The sequence below is a fragment of the Rhipicephalus microplus genome, chromosome 2 (assembly GCF_043290135.1).
Source record: "Rhipicephalus microplus isolate Deutch F79 chromosome 2, USDA_Rmic, whole genome shotgun sequence".
NCBI classification, from domain to species: domain Eukaryota; kingdom Metazoa; phylum Arthropoda; class Arachnida; order Ixodida; family Ixodidae; genus Rhipicephalus; species Rhipicephalus microplus.
In genome coordinates, this window is record NC_134701.1 from 212,165,426 (window position 1) to 212,184,183 (window position 18,758).

The following is an 18,758-nucleotide window of genomic DNA, read 5'->3' on the forward strand; positions in this document are numbered from 1 at the left end:
ATATTACAATGCTTGACTGCATCTCGCTTATTCATCGAAATTGGCCCATCATGTTGTCCGCATCGCCGTGCTTTTCCATTCTTTCTTCCGTCAACACCGCTGACGTCACTAGCAGCGGTGAGCCAATTTTTCTCGTTTTCTTGTTCCATTTTAATATATGTGTTGTTACTTAGGCCTGACACAGAGCCGACGGGGCCGATTAGACGCCTGTTCGCCGACTGTCGTCCGCACCGAAGATCTTCTTTTATAAGCTGTTCACACCACCGATCGGTAAGTGTTGTTGGTTTTGCTTTTACGCCGATCAGCTGCTGCGACACTGGTCATCGACTCGCGCCTAGCTGGGGCCTAGCACGCGAGCTCGCGCACCGAATCGCCGCCGTGTGCGATCTAGCACGAGCGCTGCCTGCCTTCGAGCTGGCATTAGGCTTACTACCTGTGGGCCTGCAGGGCCGCCGCGGTCTTCTTTGGAGAACGCCAGCACAGCGATCGTGGCTGCCTCCGTGGTGCCGACCTAAAGGTAGCCGATCGTGTTTGTCCGTCGCTTAGCGCTCGAACGTGTGCGCTGACGCGACCGATTAATGGCGGTCGCTCTCCGATTCCTGGAAACTAAGGATCAGCCATTGAAGGGTGGGGGTAGTTTCGTTCAGTTGCGATCAGCGATCACCCTTAACGTCCGATCCGATGCGCGGTTCTTGGCGCTTGTGTTTATTCGCGGTCGCCCTTTAATCGCCGAGTTGCTAGTTTTATGGCCTCCGTTGAGATAGGGTAAGGAAGAGCCGTGTTTTTCTTTTTTTTTCTTCTTTCCTCTCTTCTTTTGTGACGTTGCATTGTGAGGCCTTGCTTTTTGTTGGCGTCGCACCAAATAACCTGGCTGCGGTTTCTTCGCGTGCTGCTTCTTCTGATAGGGCTGAAGTGGCACGAGGTGACCGGGGCCGGTGAGATGGCGACCACGGCTGCGGCATTCCAGAGTAAGCTTGCAGCTGTTTTTGTTCCCATCGTTTTCCACATGTGCGTCGCCCTTCCCGGTATAACAGCTGGCGTTCGCATCGCCATGGTTGAACACTCGAAACTTCGGAAAAGTGGTCCGTAATGCGTTTTACGGGCGCTGGTTTACTTAGGGACTTGTCCTGCCAGCCAGTGCTCGCTTTGCTTTTTTTTTTTCTTCTAATGACCCATTGTGCGCCACGTCGCCTCTCGTGCGCCTCCTGCGTGCTTGCAAGATGTGTTCATTTTTTTTTATTAATTCTAACCTCGTCATTCATTGCCCCATTTTGATAACCTCTTGATGATATAAAACACTCTTGTGCGTCAAAAAAAAAAAAAGCTTGGTGCATTTCACTGCGGCTTAAAAAAACAACGCCGTGCAATCTGAAATATCGCTTAAGATTCAAGTTTTTGCTCCATTATTATTATTATTATTATTATTATTATTATTATCTGGCAACCTCAACAAGTTTTGACGTATTATATTAAGCTTTTATTCTCTGTTTTCGTTAAATGAAGGTTAGAAACCTTAAAACTGAAGGGGGGGGGGGGGATAAACTATCATCTCTTGGAGCTTCTAGAATGATATAGTAGCCTTTCTACTGCTAGGCGTAGTTTGATGACTGCCACTGCCATAGCCTCCTAGATTTCCCTTGCCTGCCGGATGAGCGCGAAACGCCCGTCATTTGTGGCGGCGCTACGTGCGTAGCGTAAGGGTCTTTGTACTTGGCCTTTGAGATCGGCAATTTTGGCGTTTGATAATTTCAGAGGCTATGCCTTGTATTAAAGGGGTCGCCTGCTGAATGAGTGCAAAATGCCTGTCATCTATAACGGCGGCACTTACGTAGGGTCAATTATAATTACGTTTACGCTTTTTTCAGACCTTTCATGTTATTTTGTTGCATATAAGCTCCAAAAACGTAAAAACTTATTTGGAGACACCCCTACTTAAGTGGCGCCACCTCCATAGTTCCGATGACGGCCGCCTCCCAAAAGACCGCCGATAATCCGGCAGGCAAGGGAAATCTAGGAGGTTATGCCACACAATGACAGTGCCATGTTCCCTGTTATGTAGTGGCGCTATCTGTGTCTGAAAAACTAGATGCATGGGCACTGGGCATGCGAAGTGTGTGTTGACATTTTGAAATAGTACGTGTTATGTGAAGTGATAAAAAAAACCTCAGTGCAACTAGAATAAACGTACAGCTCCCAATGGTAGTAGTATATTGTGCATTTGGTGTTGCTTTGAAATATTCAGCCTATTGAGTTAACCAGCCAACAGGCACATTATGTCTGCCTAATTGTTTTGGTAATCATAAAAGGCCCTGCAACACTTTTTGAGCACGGTCAGAAAATGCTACTGACTGGTAGTAGTGGCTCCCAAAAACACGCGAGCCAAATAATATCCCCTTCAGGCGCGAATTAAATCTGGCAACGTGAAAATTTTTTTTTGTTCATAATTTCATTATTTAAGCCTTTTAAAGTAAGAAACTCAAAACAAATGCAAAATATGTTTATTGGTTCAATTTTTGCTCAGCGTCCACATTTGTGGACATTGCGCCTCAAAGCAGTAATATTAGTGAAAGGCGACAAAGAAGAAAACACGCTTTCCATTTAAATTAAAAATAACTTCTTTCAAAGTAATGTTGGGAGAAGTTACCAGAAAGAGTCTATTTAGTGTGAAAGAGGTAGAAGCAGTCATTCTGCGATGTCAGGCAAAGAAAAATGTCACACTTCCTGCAGCGGTTGCGGCTCTTGGATGAGCATTCATCCCTCCTGCAGCGTTGTTCGTTGGGTATGTTCATTTGCTGTGGCCAGTGCTTGATGCCGTCATAGCGAAGAGTGCTCACTGGCAGGGGTGACGCATTGGGTGCCTTCCTTTTCATCACCTGGGGGTTCTCACAGCTTGGTCGGCCACGCTTTTTCTGGGGCTTGTTGACGCTCAGCTGATGATGATGATGATCCTTGATAGTCTGGCGCACACCCACAAAGGGGGATCGGCCACGAACCGGGCGGCAGGATCTTAACTAAAAGGCTAATGGTTTTTCAAACAGAACGTAATTTTGTGTTCTCTCCATTCTCTTCCTCCTTTTCGTCGTCCGAAATGTCTCCATCGGAAACATCTCCATTGGCTATTTTTTAAGGACGTCTTATGCTGTTTCACCGTCGACTTTTTGTCGTCTCGATGCATGATCTTGAACTCCTGGTGACAAAAATTATTAACGTAAACATCATTTGATGCTGCCGGAAGTGAAACACAGAGAAATAGCAGCCTTTCAACAAAGGAGGCACTGAAGCGCAGTGTCCACGTTCGTGGACGCGAAATTTAGCTGAACCTTTCTGTCAATACAAATGATTTCATATTGCCAAAATATTGTTAAAAGGCATGCGGGATATCTTAGTTATTACTGACAAATGCAAAATTTCACGTCAGCTAAAAAGGTACGAAGTAAACGATAAAAACATCAGAGCCACTTACGCGTCCCGCCATAGAAAGTGGAGGCGTCCATTTTGACTTTTGTTTATGATGTTATTTTGAACCAGGTGCAAGAGATGGCGCCACGCGTCTTTGCAGCAAGATGCAGAGGTTGCGGGAGCATTGTTTGCGCGCGAGATTCAAGACCTATTTTCGAAACACCTAGGTGTGAACTTGGCGTCCACAAATGTGGACGTTGCGCCTGAAGGGGTTATACATAGTGTGCATGTGCGTCACGCAGCGCCCCTTCGTCACTTCCGAAATGTGCCGCCATGCCCGAGTACCGACCGACTCTGTCGCCTACTGCTGTCGTGTTGTCTCCTCGTGCTTGTGCCCATTTAGTTTTGCCTCAGTAGTATATTGTGCCTTTGGTGTTGTTTTGAAATATTCAGCCTATTGAGTTAACCAGCCAACAGGCACATTATGTCTGCCTAATTATGTTTTGGTAATCATAAAAAGGCCCTGCAATACTTTTTGAGCACGGTCAGAAAATGCTACTGACTGGTAGTAGTGGCTCCCAAGAACACGCGAGCCAAATATTATACACAGTGTGCACGTGCGTCACGCAGCGCCCCTTCGTCACTTCCGAAATGTGCCGCCGACATGCCCGAGTAGCTACCGACTCCGTCGCCTACTGCTGTCGTGTTGTCTCCTCGTGCTTGCGCCTATTTAGTTTTGCCTCACGATGCAAGTTTGAGGGCTGCTAGTGAGGCAAGTTGATTTCGTAGTCCCCGAAGAGGGAGCAGAGTTTCAGGGTGTTTCTTTGCCGAAAGTTATTACCCGAAATTGAGAACGCGCAATGCGATTTTCCGAAAAGTACCGGCGTGTTTGGCTGGCGCGGATTAACAAAAAAAAAATACTTGAAGAAACTCGGTGGTATTTGTGTCTTCATGTGTCACTTCATTCCGGATAAGTGCTATAGCCAAGCACTTACCTGCAAACAGAAATAGCTTACCAAGATACTGTACATACAAACTTGTCAGAGACCACTACTTGCACAATCAGCGTGTCAGGGAGGCGATTAAAATGATGTGATGGTGATCGCGGAAATTCAGGTATTGCATTGAAACACACTGTGAAAATGGATGCGAAACAATATTAGTTCACTTTGAACTATTGCCAATCGGTTCGAGTTGGAGGGTCAAGATTTTGAAAAGTTGGTCAATTTATTCCCTAACATGGTTTCCATTACAAGGTGAAAAAGGTGTCAAACCATGCGCAAAAAAAAAAAAAAAAGAGAGATGACCGGCATTACCGCGGCACGCACCACACGAAGTCTCTATCTGCCTTGCATAATATTTCCTCGGCTGTTTCCACAAATTTCAATCAAATAGGCTCAACATCACTGTTTAAAACACTTGGTGGGACGGAGACGGGGGGACGCTGCTACTTTGGTTGCGTAGGCCGCAGCAATATATTAATATTAATATTAAATCTCTTGTAAACATGCCTAGCTCTGCACGACTCGTTTTCAATGGGAGCTGCGGCTCGAGAGACTTTGAGCTTTCACTTGTTCTTGGGCCACGCGATTTGTGGTGTTTGTAGTGAAAGCGAGATAATTGGCCCTCGTAGGTCGTGGCGGGCAGTCGGTGTACGCGGTGGCTGGTATACGTGTCGCACATCTTGATTTTCTGGTCTTGTATCGAGTGAACAAACGAGGCCTTCCTGATCCGATGAGCTCATTAAGGTGCGACAACAAAAAACCGCAATACTTCCTTTTCAACATCGTACACAGCAATAGATGACGAGCCCCCAACAAACCACGCTGCAGCACGCGAAATGCCGTGAGTACCCAGGGAGGTACCCAGGCATGGCGGGAGAGTGCAACAACGGCGGAAGTGACATCACATGAACATTATGTATGGCGCAGCACGCAAAAATTTCTCTCTCTTCTCTCGACAAATGGTGGAGAAAGCTCGAAAATTGCTCGTAGAAGGTCTTCTATCAGCCAGCGACTGATCTGAACGGTGAGGAATTTCCGCAACTTGTCCATGTGCGTGCGATCACAGTTAAAAAGCGCTTATTCAAAGGAAAAAAAAAAGTGTTCAAGGTCACGAGGCGCGCGCATGACGTATTTTCTTTGCCCATGCCATTCTCCCTGCTTAGCTTCCAGCACTTTCGTCGAGCGAGAGAAGAGAGAACTCCGTTTCTACTGGACGGATTCTTAAAATGTTTTGCAGCATTAGATTCGTGAGGCAATAAGCTCTTTTATTGAATTCATTCCATGGTTACTTGAAAAAGTGTTTCAGAGCCTCTTTAAGGCAATAAATTCATATTCACAGATGCGCGCTCATTTAATCCCCATCCTTCTTGTATGCATTTCTTTGTTGCACTATCATGCACGGCCCATTCTGGCACAGTGCACCTCAGCTGCCATATTGAAGTAGAAGTTAGAAATTTCTGTGCACACTGCATTATAGGCCTGGCCGAGCTGGCTCACCGGGAATACCAGGCAGGCGACTACGAGAACGCCGAGCGCCACTGCATGCAACTCTGGCGGCAAGATCCCTCAAACACTGGCGTGCTCTTGCTTCTAAGTTCCATACACTTCCAGTGTCGCCGACTGGACAAGTAAGTCAGCTGCTTTGTTTTAACAGCAAACTGTTGCACCTCTGGGTGCTGCCCAAGCTTCAAAGATGTCGTGCTATGTGACAGCTTTCCATTTACTTGAAAGGCTGCCTTAGCACACCATATTGCATGTTCAGTAATGGACTAAATATGCTTGGGTAGCCATCGAAGCCATGGTGACAATATTGTTGCCATGTCTTCTCGCTCTAAAGAATTATTTGGAAGTTAGCATGTACTCAATGTCCACTTATAACACTGTCTTATATATTGGCACACATTCTTTTTTTTAATGAATTAACGGCAAATGATGCTTTCGTGCCTCGTGACATCTTCCCCTGTGTTTGACAGAGCCTTTGGACAGTGCATAGCCGACTCCCCCCAACTGCCACTTTTGCACACTCCATGGTTTGTGTAAATTTAGCATTATGTGACAGCCTGGTGTATTTAGCATAAGGCCCGGTTGTTTGACGTGGCCACTCGTGAACGAAGGTGTAGCCACGTTTGAACTAGACATCGAGCATATCGGATATGGCGCAAAGGAATGCATGAGACTTTCTGGGTGAGGACATCTCTGAATGCGGCTGTCAAAAATGTGCAGGTCGGCCAACTTCTCAACACTGGCTATTAAGCAGAACCCTTTGCTTGCCGAAGCCTATTCGAACTTGGGCAACGTTTACAAGGAGCGAGGCCAGCTGTCCGATGCATTGGAAAACTACAGACATGCTGTGCGTCTGAAACCTGACTTCATTGATGGTTACATCAACCTGGCCGCAGCTCTGGTCGCTGCTGGTGACATGGAGCAGGCTGTGCAAGCTTATGTGTCTGCGCTTCAGTATAACCCAGTGAGTTGCGTTGCTTACTTTTCAAGGAAGGAAAACCTCAGGGACAGTTTCTGACCAAGCATGCCCCTTCTTTCTGCCTTGCTGTTTCAGGATTTGTACTGCGTTCGTAGTGATCTGGGGAACTTGCTGAAAGCTTTAGGTAGACTAGATGAAGCCAAGGTAAGTCGACCATGCTTGGTTGTCTGCCTGTGTTGTCCAGCTTCGTAGCTTATTCTAGTTAGACTCGCATCAGCTTGCTAACAGGATAGTGTGGATGGCTTCCTCTGCAGGAGGACTGCTGCAGACTTGCCACAGAGAAGTAAGGCTCCCTCTCCCTGCGGCGCAGCGTTTATTTCTCGTTTCACCTCTTGGTTACCGTTTAAGAATCACTTGGTCTAGTCCTTTCTTCGGTGCCTTCGCCAGCGGCCGAATGTAGCCTATTGCGGAGACCATGGCAGTTCGAAGAAAGGAGCTACCACGCTTTGCCAGGCCCGCAATTGGTTTGGAAGGCTTTTGTAGACTTAATGGTCTTTAGTTCACCCATCCGACCATTGCCTGGCAAAGTGTGGAGGTGCAGCCATAATGGGCTTTGCGCCACCGGGGCCCTAGGGGGTGCCTCGGCAGCAGCAACAGTGGCGGCAGCGCGGCGCACTGCAGCGGCGGCGGCGGCAGCAGCGCGCGTACCTGTCATCGGAGCACCCGACGACGGCGCCTTGCGTACCTTTTTCAGGAACCGCTGCCTTGCTGTATCGGATCGCCCTTTTGCTGCATTAGGCAGCAACTGGCTGAGCAGTGGCAGCTGTGGCAACGTGCGACGAAGCATGGCAGCGTGACGCGCTTGCGGCAGAGTAGCTGGAGAGGGAGTTTTACTTTTGGCGTTTTGTGTGTGTTCCTCCTGCAAGGGAAGGGCACCCAGCATGTGCAATCTGCTAGACTAATCATCTTTCTCTCTGCTTTTCACACTTATCTGCAAAAGTGCTTTTCCTGGCCTTTCTTGTTGTTAAAGCTTTTTTGCAAAAGAGTGAAGTGATTGCACGTGGTGAGCACCAATGTGAGCTTAGGTAGGTCATGTTAGGTCACAGCTAGCACAGCTACCCACCTGTCAGAAGTGAGGGGCCAGGGCTTTTTTTGAAAGAACAAGTGGTGCAAAGGAAAACAAAGGTGGAAGAGGAAGAGACGAGTTGAGGACGCACACAGCGCCCTCCTGCACGCCTCCTTTTGTTTTGCCCACGTTTTCATTTGCACTGTTGTTCTTTTTTTGCAGGTGGGTCAGCTAGCCTGTCGTTTCGCATCCAGAGTTGTCAGGGCAATTTCTTTGTGTGTGAGAAGCTGATAATTCACCTAGTGAGCCGTTCTTCCTGCTTGGCTAGTGGACGAGGTGAGGGGCCCGGCTCAACCCAGGGCATGTGTCCCACCAGCCAAGCGCTGGGCGAGGGCCGACCGTTAGCGGGCGGCAGCGGGTGCCTTGTGCACCCGTGTCCCTCTCCTACGCCCCCACTCCTCAGTGGGAGCTCTACTAATATGAACTTTTTTCTCTTTTCTTTCTAAGCGACACGTTTGGGGTGTAGCGTTGGTAGCTCTGCGAGCGGCCAAGCGGACACTGTAGAACCGTGGGCGGATTGACAAGACTGCAGCGCCAGCCCTCTCTCCTGAGCATCCCTGCAGTGGTAATCCGGCAGCGTGCCCGGTCAGTCTGCCCTGACGCCGGGTTTGCCCCCCTTTCTTTGGCCTCTATGTCGTCCCCTTCAAAGATGGCCGAGCCCTTCGTGGGGCACCTTGCTTCGCTGCCCCATGTTGTCGTTGCACTGGAAGCAAGGTGCCTGCTCTGCTGGCCTCGCCCTTCTTCCCTGCGCGCACACTGCAGCGGCAATTGCAGCATAACAATGCTCCCTCGCCCCATGCGTGCCCAGCGGCAGCGAGCGTGCGCGTCCCCTCCCAGCTCCTTCTCCCAACCTTTCTTCCTGGCGCGAGCGCGCTGCTGCATTAGCAAAGCAGCACATGTGGCGCCCAATACAACCGAGTGCTTTTTCCTGTGCTTCTCTGTTAACATTGTGTTTGGGCTGTGGGTATTACGACAGGCCTGCTACCTAAAGGCCATCGAGACTTGTCCAACGTTTGCCGTGGCCTGGAGCAATCTAGGTTGCGTTTTCAATGCCCAAGGGGAGATATGGCTGGCCATTCATCATTTTGAAAAGGTGAGTGTTGGTTGCCTTGTGAAAAATTCAAGTAGTATTTTAGTTAACAAAATAGTTGGTGCTGGCATTGCCCAATTAGCGGCCGGTTTTCTGTAAGCACCATTTGTGTGTGAGCTCATTCGGACTTGATTTGTAGGATTTGTTTACTTTGTTTGCATGCACTTCTTAACTAAACGTGCAGCCTTATCCCGTCGCATGGGCGCTGTTTAAGTACCTTTGAAGCACGCTCTGAATGTTAGTGGTGGGAGTATTTAAACTTATACTGGCAATATTATTGCGAAAATAAATAAAGAATAGATCAATTTTGCTTCCTGTGGCTTCACTGTCGTGCAGGGTTACGTTGTGAAACTACCTTTACAGAGCTGTATCGTGCTACTGTGAAGCCACATTTTAGAGTTAACGCTATTCCTTGAAGCAACCTTTGCTGGCATAAGTTCGCACCATCGTGAAGGCACATTAGGTGTGCACTATAATATGAGGAGCATTTCTCCAAGCAGCGAAATGTTGCTCTGTAATTTGGAACATCCTGATGACGAGCCTTTCGTCTGTTGAATCAGGCAGTGGCCTTGGACCCGAATTTCCTTGATGCCTACATCAACTTGGGCAATGTGCTGAAGGAAGCCCGCATTTTCGATCGAGCTGTGGCAGCTTACCTGCGGGCACTGAACCTGAGCCCAAATAATGCAGTGGTGCATGGAAACCTGGCTTGCGTTTACTATGAACAAGGGCTCATCGATCTGGCTGTGGACACGTACAGGTACGTCGCGTGTTGTGTTGCCGTGCATTCAGCTGCATCACTTCTATTTTTTGCTTCGCACAACTTCACGAAGCCTGAAGCCATAACTGCTGCATGTAACAACATTGGGAAACGTCGTAAGCCTGAATGCTAGTACAGTAGATTTTCCATGATACGAATTTGAAGGCAGCACCTAAAATATTCGTATCAGCCAGAATTCGTATGAACCAAAACAACTTAAGGGGAGATGCGACTCGAAAAATTATTTTCTTTAATAAGAGTCTGAATTGAACACAAATTGCCATGCTAAAAGAGTTTTTCTCCTCTTTTCAAATATGTCATTTATTTTCATGTAGCTTGTTTCGTTTTATTTCTGCAGACCACATACTGCAAAATTATGGCCATTGTTATGCGATGATTCTGACCTATAAAGCTTTGAGACAAAGCATACAGATATAGCTCACTGTGATCCTTTGGAACTGTAGAGTGCAGAAAACTACAAGTTTCATGTGTAAAAAAGTAAAATACAATAATAAAATAGAAAAATCTACTATGGCTCTAATTGCCAAGGGCTTTCAATGTTATGTAATATTTTGAAAAAACATAACTAAGCAGCATTGGAAATAAAAATGGATACTTGCATTGTACGGGTCTTCATCATGCTATGTGCAAAAATTCGTAGAGTTCTGACAATTCTAAGTATACTAACTGATAAGCGTAGACTCGCAAATAAGCAGAAGAATCAAATGCCGATGGCTGTCATCGTACCGCCGACACTGACTTGGTAGCCAATGGCAATGCGGCTGACAGTGCCGTGCGTTTCAAACTGCTCAAACACCATCATAAAAACGCTTGACTTGGTAGCCAATGGCAATGCGGCTTACAGTGCCGCGCGTTTCAAACTGCTCAAACCCCGTGGTAAAAATGCTTTGTTTATGATATTTTCTTGCTCACGTACGAAGCTGGCGGAAAAGGCCGAATGCAACTTTCCCAACTGGTCGCTATGCCGGGCGGCGATGCAACGGGGTGCAGCAAGCATTCAAAGGTGGCCAATATTAGCGGAAATTCGCGAAATTTAGAGCCACCGCGACATCTTATACACATTATTCTGCATTTTCCTGTGCGATTTTCATTTTGAAAGTTTCACAGATGATAGAAGAAGGGTTGAGGATTACAATTCAGTAAAAACCAGAAATATGAGAAATTTCACTAAAAACGCAATTTTTCGACTTTCATCTACCCTTAAAGCTGATAAAAATAATGAACAAGAACTTCATTGGCAACCACACCTTGCTGAAAAAAAAAGTCTGTGATGTTCTTTTGAACTTCACCGTCTCTTAATTAAGTACCGCGGTTTCCTCACTCATGCTGCTGGCGCAGCGCACTCACAGTTGACATCAGAGCGAGCGAAAGCGGCCGAACTCATTGGAAATTCACTCGCTTCCCCACGAGGACAGCCGGAAAACTGCGCTGGGAAGTCGACACAAAAAAAAAAATGTGTCTTGAAAAATTCGCATTGGAGAATTCACGCGAAAATGCCAGGGCAGCCAGAAAACCACGTCAGCGCCCGCCGAAAGCGTTTCCACATTTGTTCTGCGCTTCGTATACATGCCACCCCCACCTTATACATGCCACCCCTGCCGCTGCCATCGCCGCTTGAGAATTCATTCCATTTTGCCCGGTTCCTGATCACTGGAGTTCGTACCGAGTTATAATTATGCATACAAGGCACTGAAAAGAAGCAATTTACACCTTTACTAACATTATTTCGGAAGACACGCCACCCAAAATGACATGAGCAGACACAGCGGTGGTGGCGTTTTCGGCCGCTCTCGACGACCGCGTCCTCGTCAAGGCCGTGAGCTTTGACGCGCCGCGTAGGTAGATCGCGATAGCACTGACGCGACCCACCGCAGATGCCTTTGCCGCTATGTTGATTTGCGGCTGGTTGTTGACATCACGTGGTTGGAGAGATAGAGCAGTCGGTGAAGCCAAAGCTGGAAGCAAAAAGGCGATACTATGCCATCGTGTGGTGGGAAAATTAGTCTCGGACCGATTTTTTCGCGTCGGCCTCGTGGCGTGTTTTTGCCGCGTTACGCCACTGGCATGCAGCGGTCAAACATTCGTAACAGCCGCGGTGGCTGGGGAAACCATTCGTATAACACCGAATCACGGTGTATTTTATATGATGTAGTTCATCCAAAACAACCTTAAAATTTGCATCATCGCGAAATTCGCATCAACCGTAATCGTATCATCGAGATTCTAATGTAGCATCAACCAAGGTTTCTTACAGTAGCCCATGTAATGACAGTGGACAAAGCACTTTGTGAATGTCAGGCATGCAAACAGCCCTTGAGGCTATGGCTTTGGTATGTAGTGTTCTTAAAATTACCTTGCTATCACAAATATATCGCATGAAATGAAAGTTTAATGGAGCACCGACATAAAATTTCAGAATCGAGATGTGCCCTTCATTCAATTGCTCGGCATGCATAGGTCCTTGTGGCAAAATTTGAATCGTGTTTGTCGCATGGAAGTCGATTTATTTCAACGGCAAACAGCAAATGAGAGCATAATAGAAATTGGAGTGCCCCTGCGACATCAACACCAGTGCTACGTGTTCGTTTTGATACTTTTCACAGATACCATCCCGAGTGACAATGCGCTAATAGTAGTGATGTGTATAATCAGAGTGTTCTTACATGGCGCCGGTCAGTGCCAAAGTCTGGAAACACACTCACCATGTCTGATCTTCGATCGCACCGCTTCGAATTTGTGAAATTACCGAGATCCAAACCGCCCAAAAAAGATCAGTGAAAGAAAACAGCATGATTCAGTGTGTGCTTGTTAGTCAGCGTGTCAGGGAACCATTGTGAGTGGCAGTCATATGGTTTGAAAGGCTGAAAAAGCGCAATGAAGATGTCTTTGCATGACACGCATGTTACACGTCAACACGACCACAAGCTATTAAAGGAGTAGTGTATAGACAGATATCAACACTAACAAGTAACACTCAGGTATCGTTACTAGTGAATTTTAGTTCGTTGTGAACTCTTTTGCGTTCGTGTAATACCAGGTTACAGCTGCCGCAGCCGTGAGAGTGCGTGAGAGGCCCAATAGGTGGAGCCATTTGGAGGCGCAAGGAAGAACCTGGCAAGCAAGGAGCGTTATTCTACAGTAGACTCCCTTTAAACGAAACTCTTTTGAATGAAATTGCTGCTTAAATGGAACAACTGCCATTAATATGTTTGCTTTCCTACTCGGGTATTGTACCCCTGTTTATCTCTCTGTAAACCGAACTAATCTTAAATGAAGCACATTTTTCTGATCCCTTCAGGTTTCGTTTAAAAGGAGTCTACTGTATTTCTCCGCTAATGCGCATTCCTTATACCAATAGTTCATTGACCCCTTTGCTGAGTGCTGTGCATGCCAAACAAAGCACACCAATATAGCTAATTGAGACACACAAGCGAGCACGGCCAAAGCGTGCATCCTCGGGCACCTCCTCGTTGCTGCTTGGAAAAGCGTCCATTTTGCAATCGTTGTTTTGGAAAGAGTCGATCGAAGCAAAAATGATTTGCGATGTTGCGAATCACGCCTATTCCATGCTACAGACTGTCGTATTTAACCCTAGTCGACACTTCGTATGGTGACGACGTCAATGCAAATAACAAGGTAAGACTGAATGTGTGGACCTAGCAGACAAACTGTTTTTGAGCAGCTGAGCCTGCATCACTCTTTTCTGTGAAGTTGTAAGCTGTGGTGCGATCTGGAAGTGACTGCTAGGTAGCGCTCCCAGCCCTAAACACGGCAGGATTGCCGGTCGTTTTGAGTTGGGGCTAGGTACAAGCTATATAAACCAATAAAAGTGTTATTTGTTCCTCAGTTGCATTATAGGTCATAATCGCTACTAGGGGGTCGATAGCTACTCGTTTATGCAAAAATCTTAGCATGAGTAAAATGAGTGCTCCTTTAAAGTGCTGTTATTGGGGGCTGTGGCTGCATTCTCAAGGGGACAGAATGCACACATAAATGTGTACTGTTGGAGCGTGTTTCAAATACATTTATTGAAGCCTTCTGCAGTGCTATGACCTGCATGTTAATATGAAACACTAGAAATTGATTAATCAGAAGTAATGTTATGAAGTGTACATGTACTCATTTTTTGCTAGCATCTTTACCCGAGCAAAAGGAGTACTATGTTTGCCAGGGGCAAGTTCAGCCTTACAAGACTATTCTTCACACAGACAAGGCGATTCTTCACACAAGAGTTGCTTGTCAACATAGTTTTGAGAGCTCAGTCGTTGGTCACGTCATTCAGTGCATGTGTGCTTTCTGTTTTACATTTTGACTCTAGTTGAGTGCTGCTGTCCTAAATTCGCAATATTGTGTTCACTCAGGCGTGCCATCGACCTTCAGCCAAATTTCCCTGATGCTTATTGCAATCTTGCCAACGCACTTAAGGAAAAGAGCCAGGTGACAGAGGCAGAAGAATGCTACCAGACGGCACTTCGTCTGTGCCCTACTCATGCGGACTCACTCAACAACCTTGCAAACATTAAGAGGGAACAAGGTTTCGTGGAGGAAGCCACTCGCCTTTACCTCAAGGCACTGGAGGTGAGGCTCGCAACGACAGCTTTGTATATGCTAGCATAGGTGTTCTTTTTGTCGACATTAGTGAAAGTGCTGTAACGCTTGCATGCAGGTATTCCCAGAGTTTGCGGCGGCCCATTCTAACCTGGCAAGTGTGTTGCAGCAACAAGGAAAGCTGGCGGAGGCTCTGCTGCATTACCGCGAGGCTATCCGCATCTCTCCGACATTTGCCGACGCTTACTCAAACATGGGCAACACCCTCAAGGAAATGGGTGATGTTCAGGGCGCTCTTCAATGCTATTCCCGTGCCATCCAGATCAACCCGGCCTTTGCCGATGCTCACTCCAATCTGGCATCCATTCACAAAGATTCGGGCAACATCCCAGAGGCAATCTCCTCCTACCGTACTGCACTGAAGTTGAAGCCAGAGTTCCCAGATGCCTATTGTAATTTGGCTCACTGCCTGCAGATCGTGTGTGACTGGACCGATTATGAGGGCCGCATGAAGAAGCTGGTTGCCATTGTTGCCGAGCAGCTCGAGAAAAACCGTCTTCCCTCCGTGCACCCACACCACTCCATGCTGTATCCACTGTCGCACGATTTCCGTAAGGCCATTGCCGCTCGCCATGCCAACCTGTGCCTCGAGAAGATCCAGGTGCTGCACAGGGCTCCGTACCAGCACCCTCGGCAGCGGCAGGGAAGGCTGCGCATTGGCTACGTCAGTTCGGACTTTGGCAACCACCCCACGTCCCACCTCATGCAGAGTGTGCCGGGCTTCCATGACAAGACTCGTGTGGAGGTCTTCTGCTATGCTCTGAGCCCAGATGATGGCACCAGCTTTCGCTCCAAGATAGCCACTGAGGCTGAGCACTTTATCGACTTGTCACAGATACCTTGCAATGGAAAGGCGGCCGACCGCATACATGCCGACGGTATTCACATCCTGGTCAACATGAACGGCTACACCAAGGGCGCACGCAACGAGATCTTTGCACTCCGTCCGGCTCCAGTGCAGGCCATGTGGCTTGGCTACCCTGGCACCAGTGGAGCTCCCTTCATGGACTACCTGGTCACTGATCGCATCACATCACCGCCACACCTTACTAGTCAGTATTCTGAGAAGCTGGCCTACATGCCACACACCTTTTTCGTTGGCGACCACCGCAACATGTTTCCCCATCTTATGGAGCGTGCCATCATTGAATCTCGCGAGTCTCGGCTCAAGGGCAATGGCGAGGTGCCAGACAATGTGTCCATCGTGAATGCTACAGATTTGTCCCCAATTATCGACAAGACAGAGGTCAAAAAGATACGTGAAGTTGCCGCCGCTGAGCAAGGAGAACGCGTGGAAGTGGTCAAGACCGTCATTGAACTCCCAACTACAGTCCAAGCTATGATCAGTTCCGGCCAAGTGCAGGCTCAGGCGAGTATCATTTGCCTTGTTCCTCCAGATCCACGATGTTTCTGTATTGTAAGGCTGAGCCCATGTCCTTGAAGTAGTGCTTAATGACTTTTTATGGCCCTGCAATTATTTTCACAATATTATTTAGATGTACTAAATCTATATTGCTGTTGATGCCCAGTGTATCTCTATTGAACTTGCATCAGCAAACACATCATGGACCTTGCAGCAGTACTAAACAAAGCTAGATTTTGTGCTGTGGTGCTGCAAAGTGTTGAGAATCTCTTAAACTCTCAAACAAATGTTTTTTCAGAGAAAGGTCTTCAAACTTCTTGTTCTGGTAATCGCGTGTGGGCCGCTGGTTCAAAAGAATGAAAATTTAGCCATGAGAAGAAACAATGTTGCCCATGCACAACATGATTAGGCAGCAGGCAAATGTCTGGGTGAGCTCAAAGTTGTATTAAATATAATAACGGTGTTAATGTGCTCATGGTGGTGAATTTTGCAGGTGAATGGTGTGCTGGTACACAACGGCCTGGCCAGTACCCAAGTGAACACACGGGCGGCTACCGGAGAGGAGGCTCCGCGAGCCATCCTGGTCACGTGCCGTCAGCAGTATGGCCTGCCCGAAGATGCCGTTGTGTACTGCAACTTTAACCAGCTGTACAAGTTGGACCCAGCCACGCTGCGCATGTGGGTGAATATCTTGCAGCGCGTGCCAAACAGCGTCCTCTGGCTGCTGCGTTTTCCCGCTGTGGGCGAGGCGAACGTGCAGGCCTGGGCACAGGCCGAGGGGCTCACGCAGCCAGGCCGCATCATTTTCTCCAACGTGGCTGCCAAGGAGGAGCATGTGCGTCGAGGCCAACTGGCAGATGTGTGCCTCGACACGCCGCTCTGCAACGGCCACACGACGGGAATGGATGTACTCTGGGCTGGCACACCTGTTGTCACTTGGCCGGGGGAGACCTTGGCGTCACGCGTGGCTGCCTCTCAGCTCCACTGCCTGGGAGTGCCTGAGCTGGTGGCACGCTCTCGTCGAGAGTACCAGGACATCGCAGTACGACTAGGAACCGATCGAGACTAGTAAGTTTTAAATGCGAATTCTTAGTCGGGCTATTCAGGCATTCAGCGTTGTCCGTGCGCCGGCAGGTGTTATCTTTCCGCTCTCACTCCCATAACAACAGTTGCGTGCATGTGTGCTTATCTTCACCCATGGCAACCGAAGCATGCGGTGCAAGAGTGTAGGAAAGGGTAGGTGCAGTGCTTTGCTTATCCTCACCCATGGCAACTGAAGAATGTGGTGCAAGAGTGTAGGAAAAGGTAGGTGCAGTGCTTTGCAGCTCCTTGCGCCCCACTCTCCTGTCCGCTCGCGCCTCACTCTCGACCGTTCGCTGGCTGGGCAGCTCACAAGGCGATGGCAGAAGTGGGTGAAGGTTAATGTCTGACAGCAACGGTGCCTTCTCTCAGCCCAAAAAATGTCCTCACGATTCCCTTGGGGGAGGTGCGATGAGAGGCTAAATGTGATGCTTGTGTTGAGATAGATCGTTTGTGATGAGAGGCTAAATAAAAACATTTTCAAGTTCTTTTCAGCCAGTAAAGGTCTCCATAAGGTGGTGTCAAAGCTGGTGTGCAAAACAGTGTGAAGTAGCATTGCTGCTCTACGTTAGCCTGTCTCTTATCATCACTGCTATAATGGTGAGGTCATTTGGTGATTATGCACAGTTGGTCTTTCTGTATCGTCTGTACCGCACAGGGGCATAGTGTGGCCACTGTGAGTCTTTTACTACCTGATAACTGTGTTGCGACTGTTGCTATATGTTGTCAGCAGAGGCTGGCTTGTTTCTATACATCGATTGAACCACAGTATTGCCAGGGCACGCTGGGTATTGGGAAATGAACATTTACATTTATATGGATTCTCAACTAGCCTCTGAACAACATGCACTTGGTCTTACTAAATCTCTTAATGAATTAAAATGGGAGGTTGGAGAGAAGGGGTTCAACTACGTTTGGCATAATTGCCCAAATGGCACGGAAGAGAGCATATATGTCTGCATCTACAGGGGACAATCGTTTCATTTGCAGCCTCAAAGCCATTCGAGCCAAGGTGTGGGCTGCCCGAATGGAGAGTCCATTATTCAATGTGCGCACCTACACATCAAACCTGGAGAACCTTTTCCTCAAGATGTGGGCCAATTATGAAGAAAACAAGCCACTAGACCACATCATGGATTGAGAGCAAACATCATTTTGACACCAGAAGGCCACCAGCACAACACGCACGCCGTATTGTGGCAACTTTGTGACCATCACTTCAGAGCATTGTACATAAACATGAGGGCACACTGCCTAGCAGAAGAGTTATTTAGTCTTGCTGGGCTTCAGTTGGAAATAAAGACGCTAAGAAGTTTCACCGTTGATTTTTACTTTGCTTTGGTAGTCCCGCAGTAGGATTTTTACTTTGCTTTGGTAGTCCCGCCGTGGTGGTCTAGTGGCTAAAGTACTTGGCTTCTGACCCGCAGGTCGTGGGATTGAATCCCGGCTGTGATGGCTGCAATTCCGATGGAGGCGGAAATGTTGTAGGCCCGTGTGCTCACATTTGGGTGCACGTTAAAGAACCCCAGGTGGTCGAAATTTCTGGAGCCTTCCACTACGGCATCCCTCATAATCATATGGGTGGTTTCGGGACGTTAAACCCTACATATTAATCAATACTTAGCTTTGGTAAGGGCTTTTTGTTAAAGCTATATGAGGATGTACTGCTGCTGCGGGTACTACTACTGCTGTTTCATAAGATGTCTGCCGCTGATAGACCATGATAAACGGGTCACTAGAGACTCCAAAAAGCCATCAACAGAACGTGCTATATCATGGCAATGTGACGACCTGCCTATCGGACGTGAGTTGGTTTCCTGTAGTGAATGCTGCTATGGGATCACAAGGGCAATTTTCTGATGCGATAGTTGTCCGAAATAAAGTA

At 47.7% G+C, this 18,758-nt stretch overlaps 1 protein-coding gene across 4 annotated transcripts; it reads left to right on the forward strand.

Annotated features, from left to right (window-relative positions):
* Positions 1-154: 154 nt before the first annotated feature.
* sxc (O-linked N-acetylglucosamine (GlcNAc) transferase sxc) lies at positions 155-18,191 on the forward strand. 4 transcript variants are annotated; one of them, XM_075875669.1, is made up of 11 exons: positions 155-270; positions 906-968; positions 5,881-6,031; positions 6,627-6,870; positions 6,955-7,029; positions 8,928-9,044; positions 9,602-9,801; positions 14,184-14,400; positions 14,489-15,799; positions 16,287-16,861; positions 17,864-18,191. In XM_075875669.1, the coding sequence occupies exons 2-11, from the start codon at positions 941-943 to the stop codon at positions 18,012-18,014; spliced, it is 3,069 nt and encodes a 1,022-aa protein (XP_075731784.1). In that variant the 5' UTR covers positions 155-270; positions 906-940; the 3' UTR covers positions 18,015-18,191. The 4 variants fall into 4 exon arrangements, with proteins under 4 accessions (XP_075731784.1, XP_075731794.1, XP_075731796.1 ...); XM_075875679.1 differs by having other exon boundaries at positions 6,961-7,029; XM_037421576.2 differs by lacking the exon at positions 155-270 and adding an exon at positions 296-517.
* The last annotated feature ends 567 nt before the right edge of the window (positions 18,192-18,758 follow it).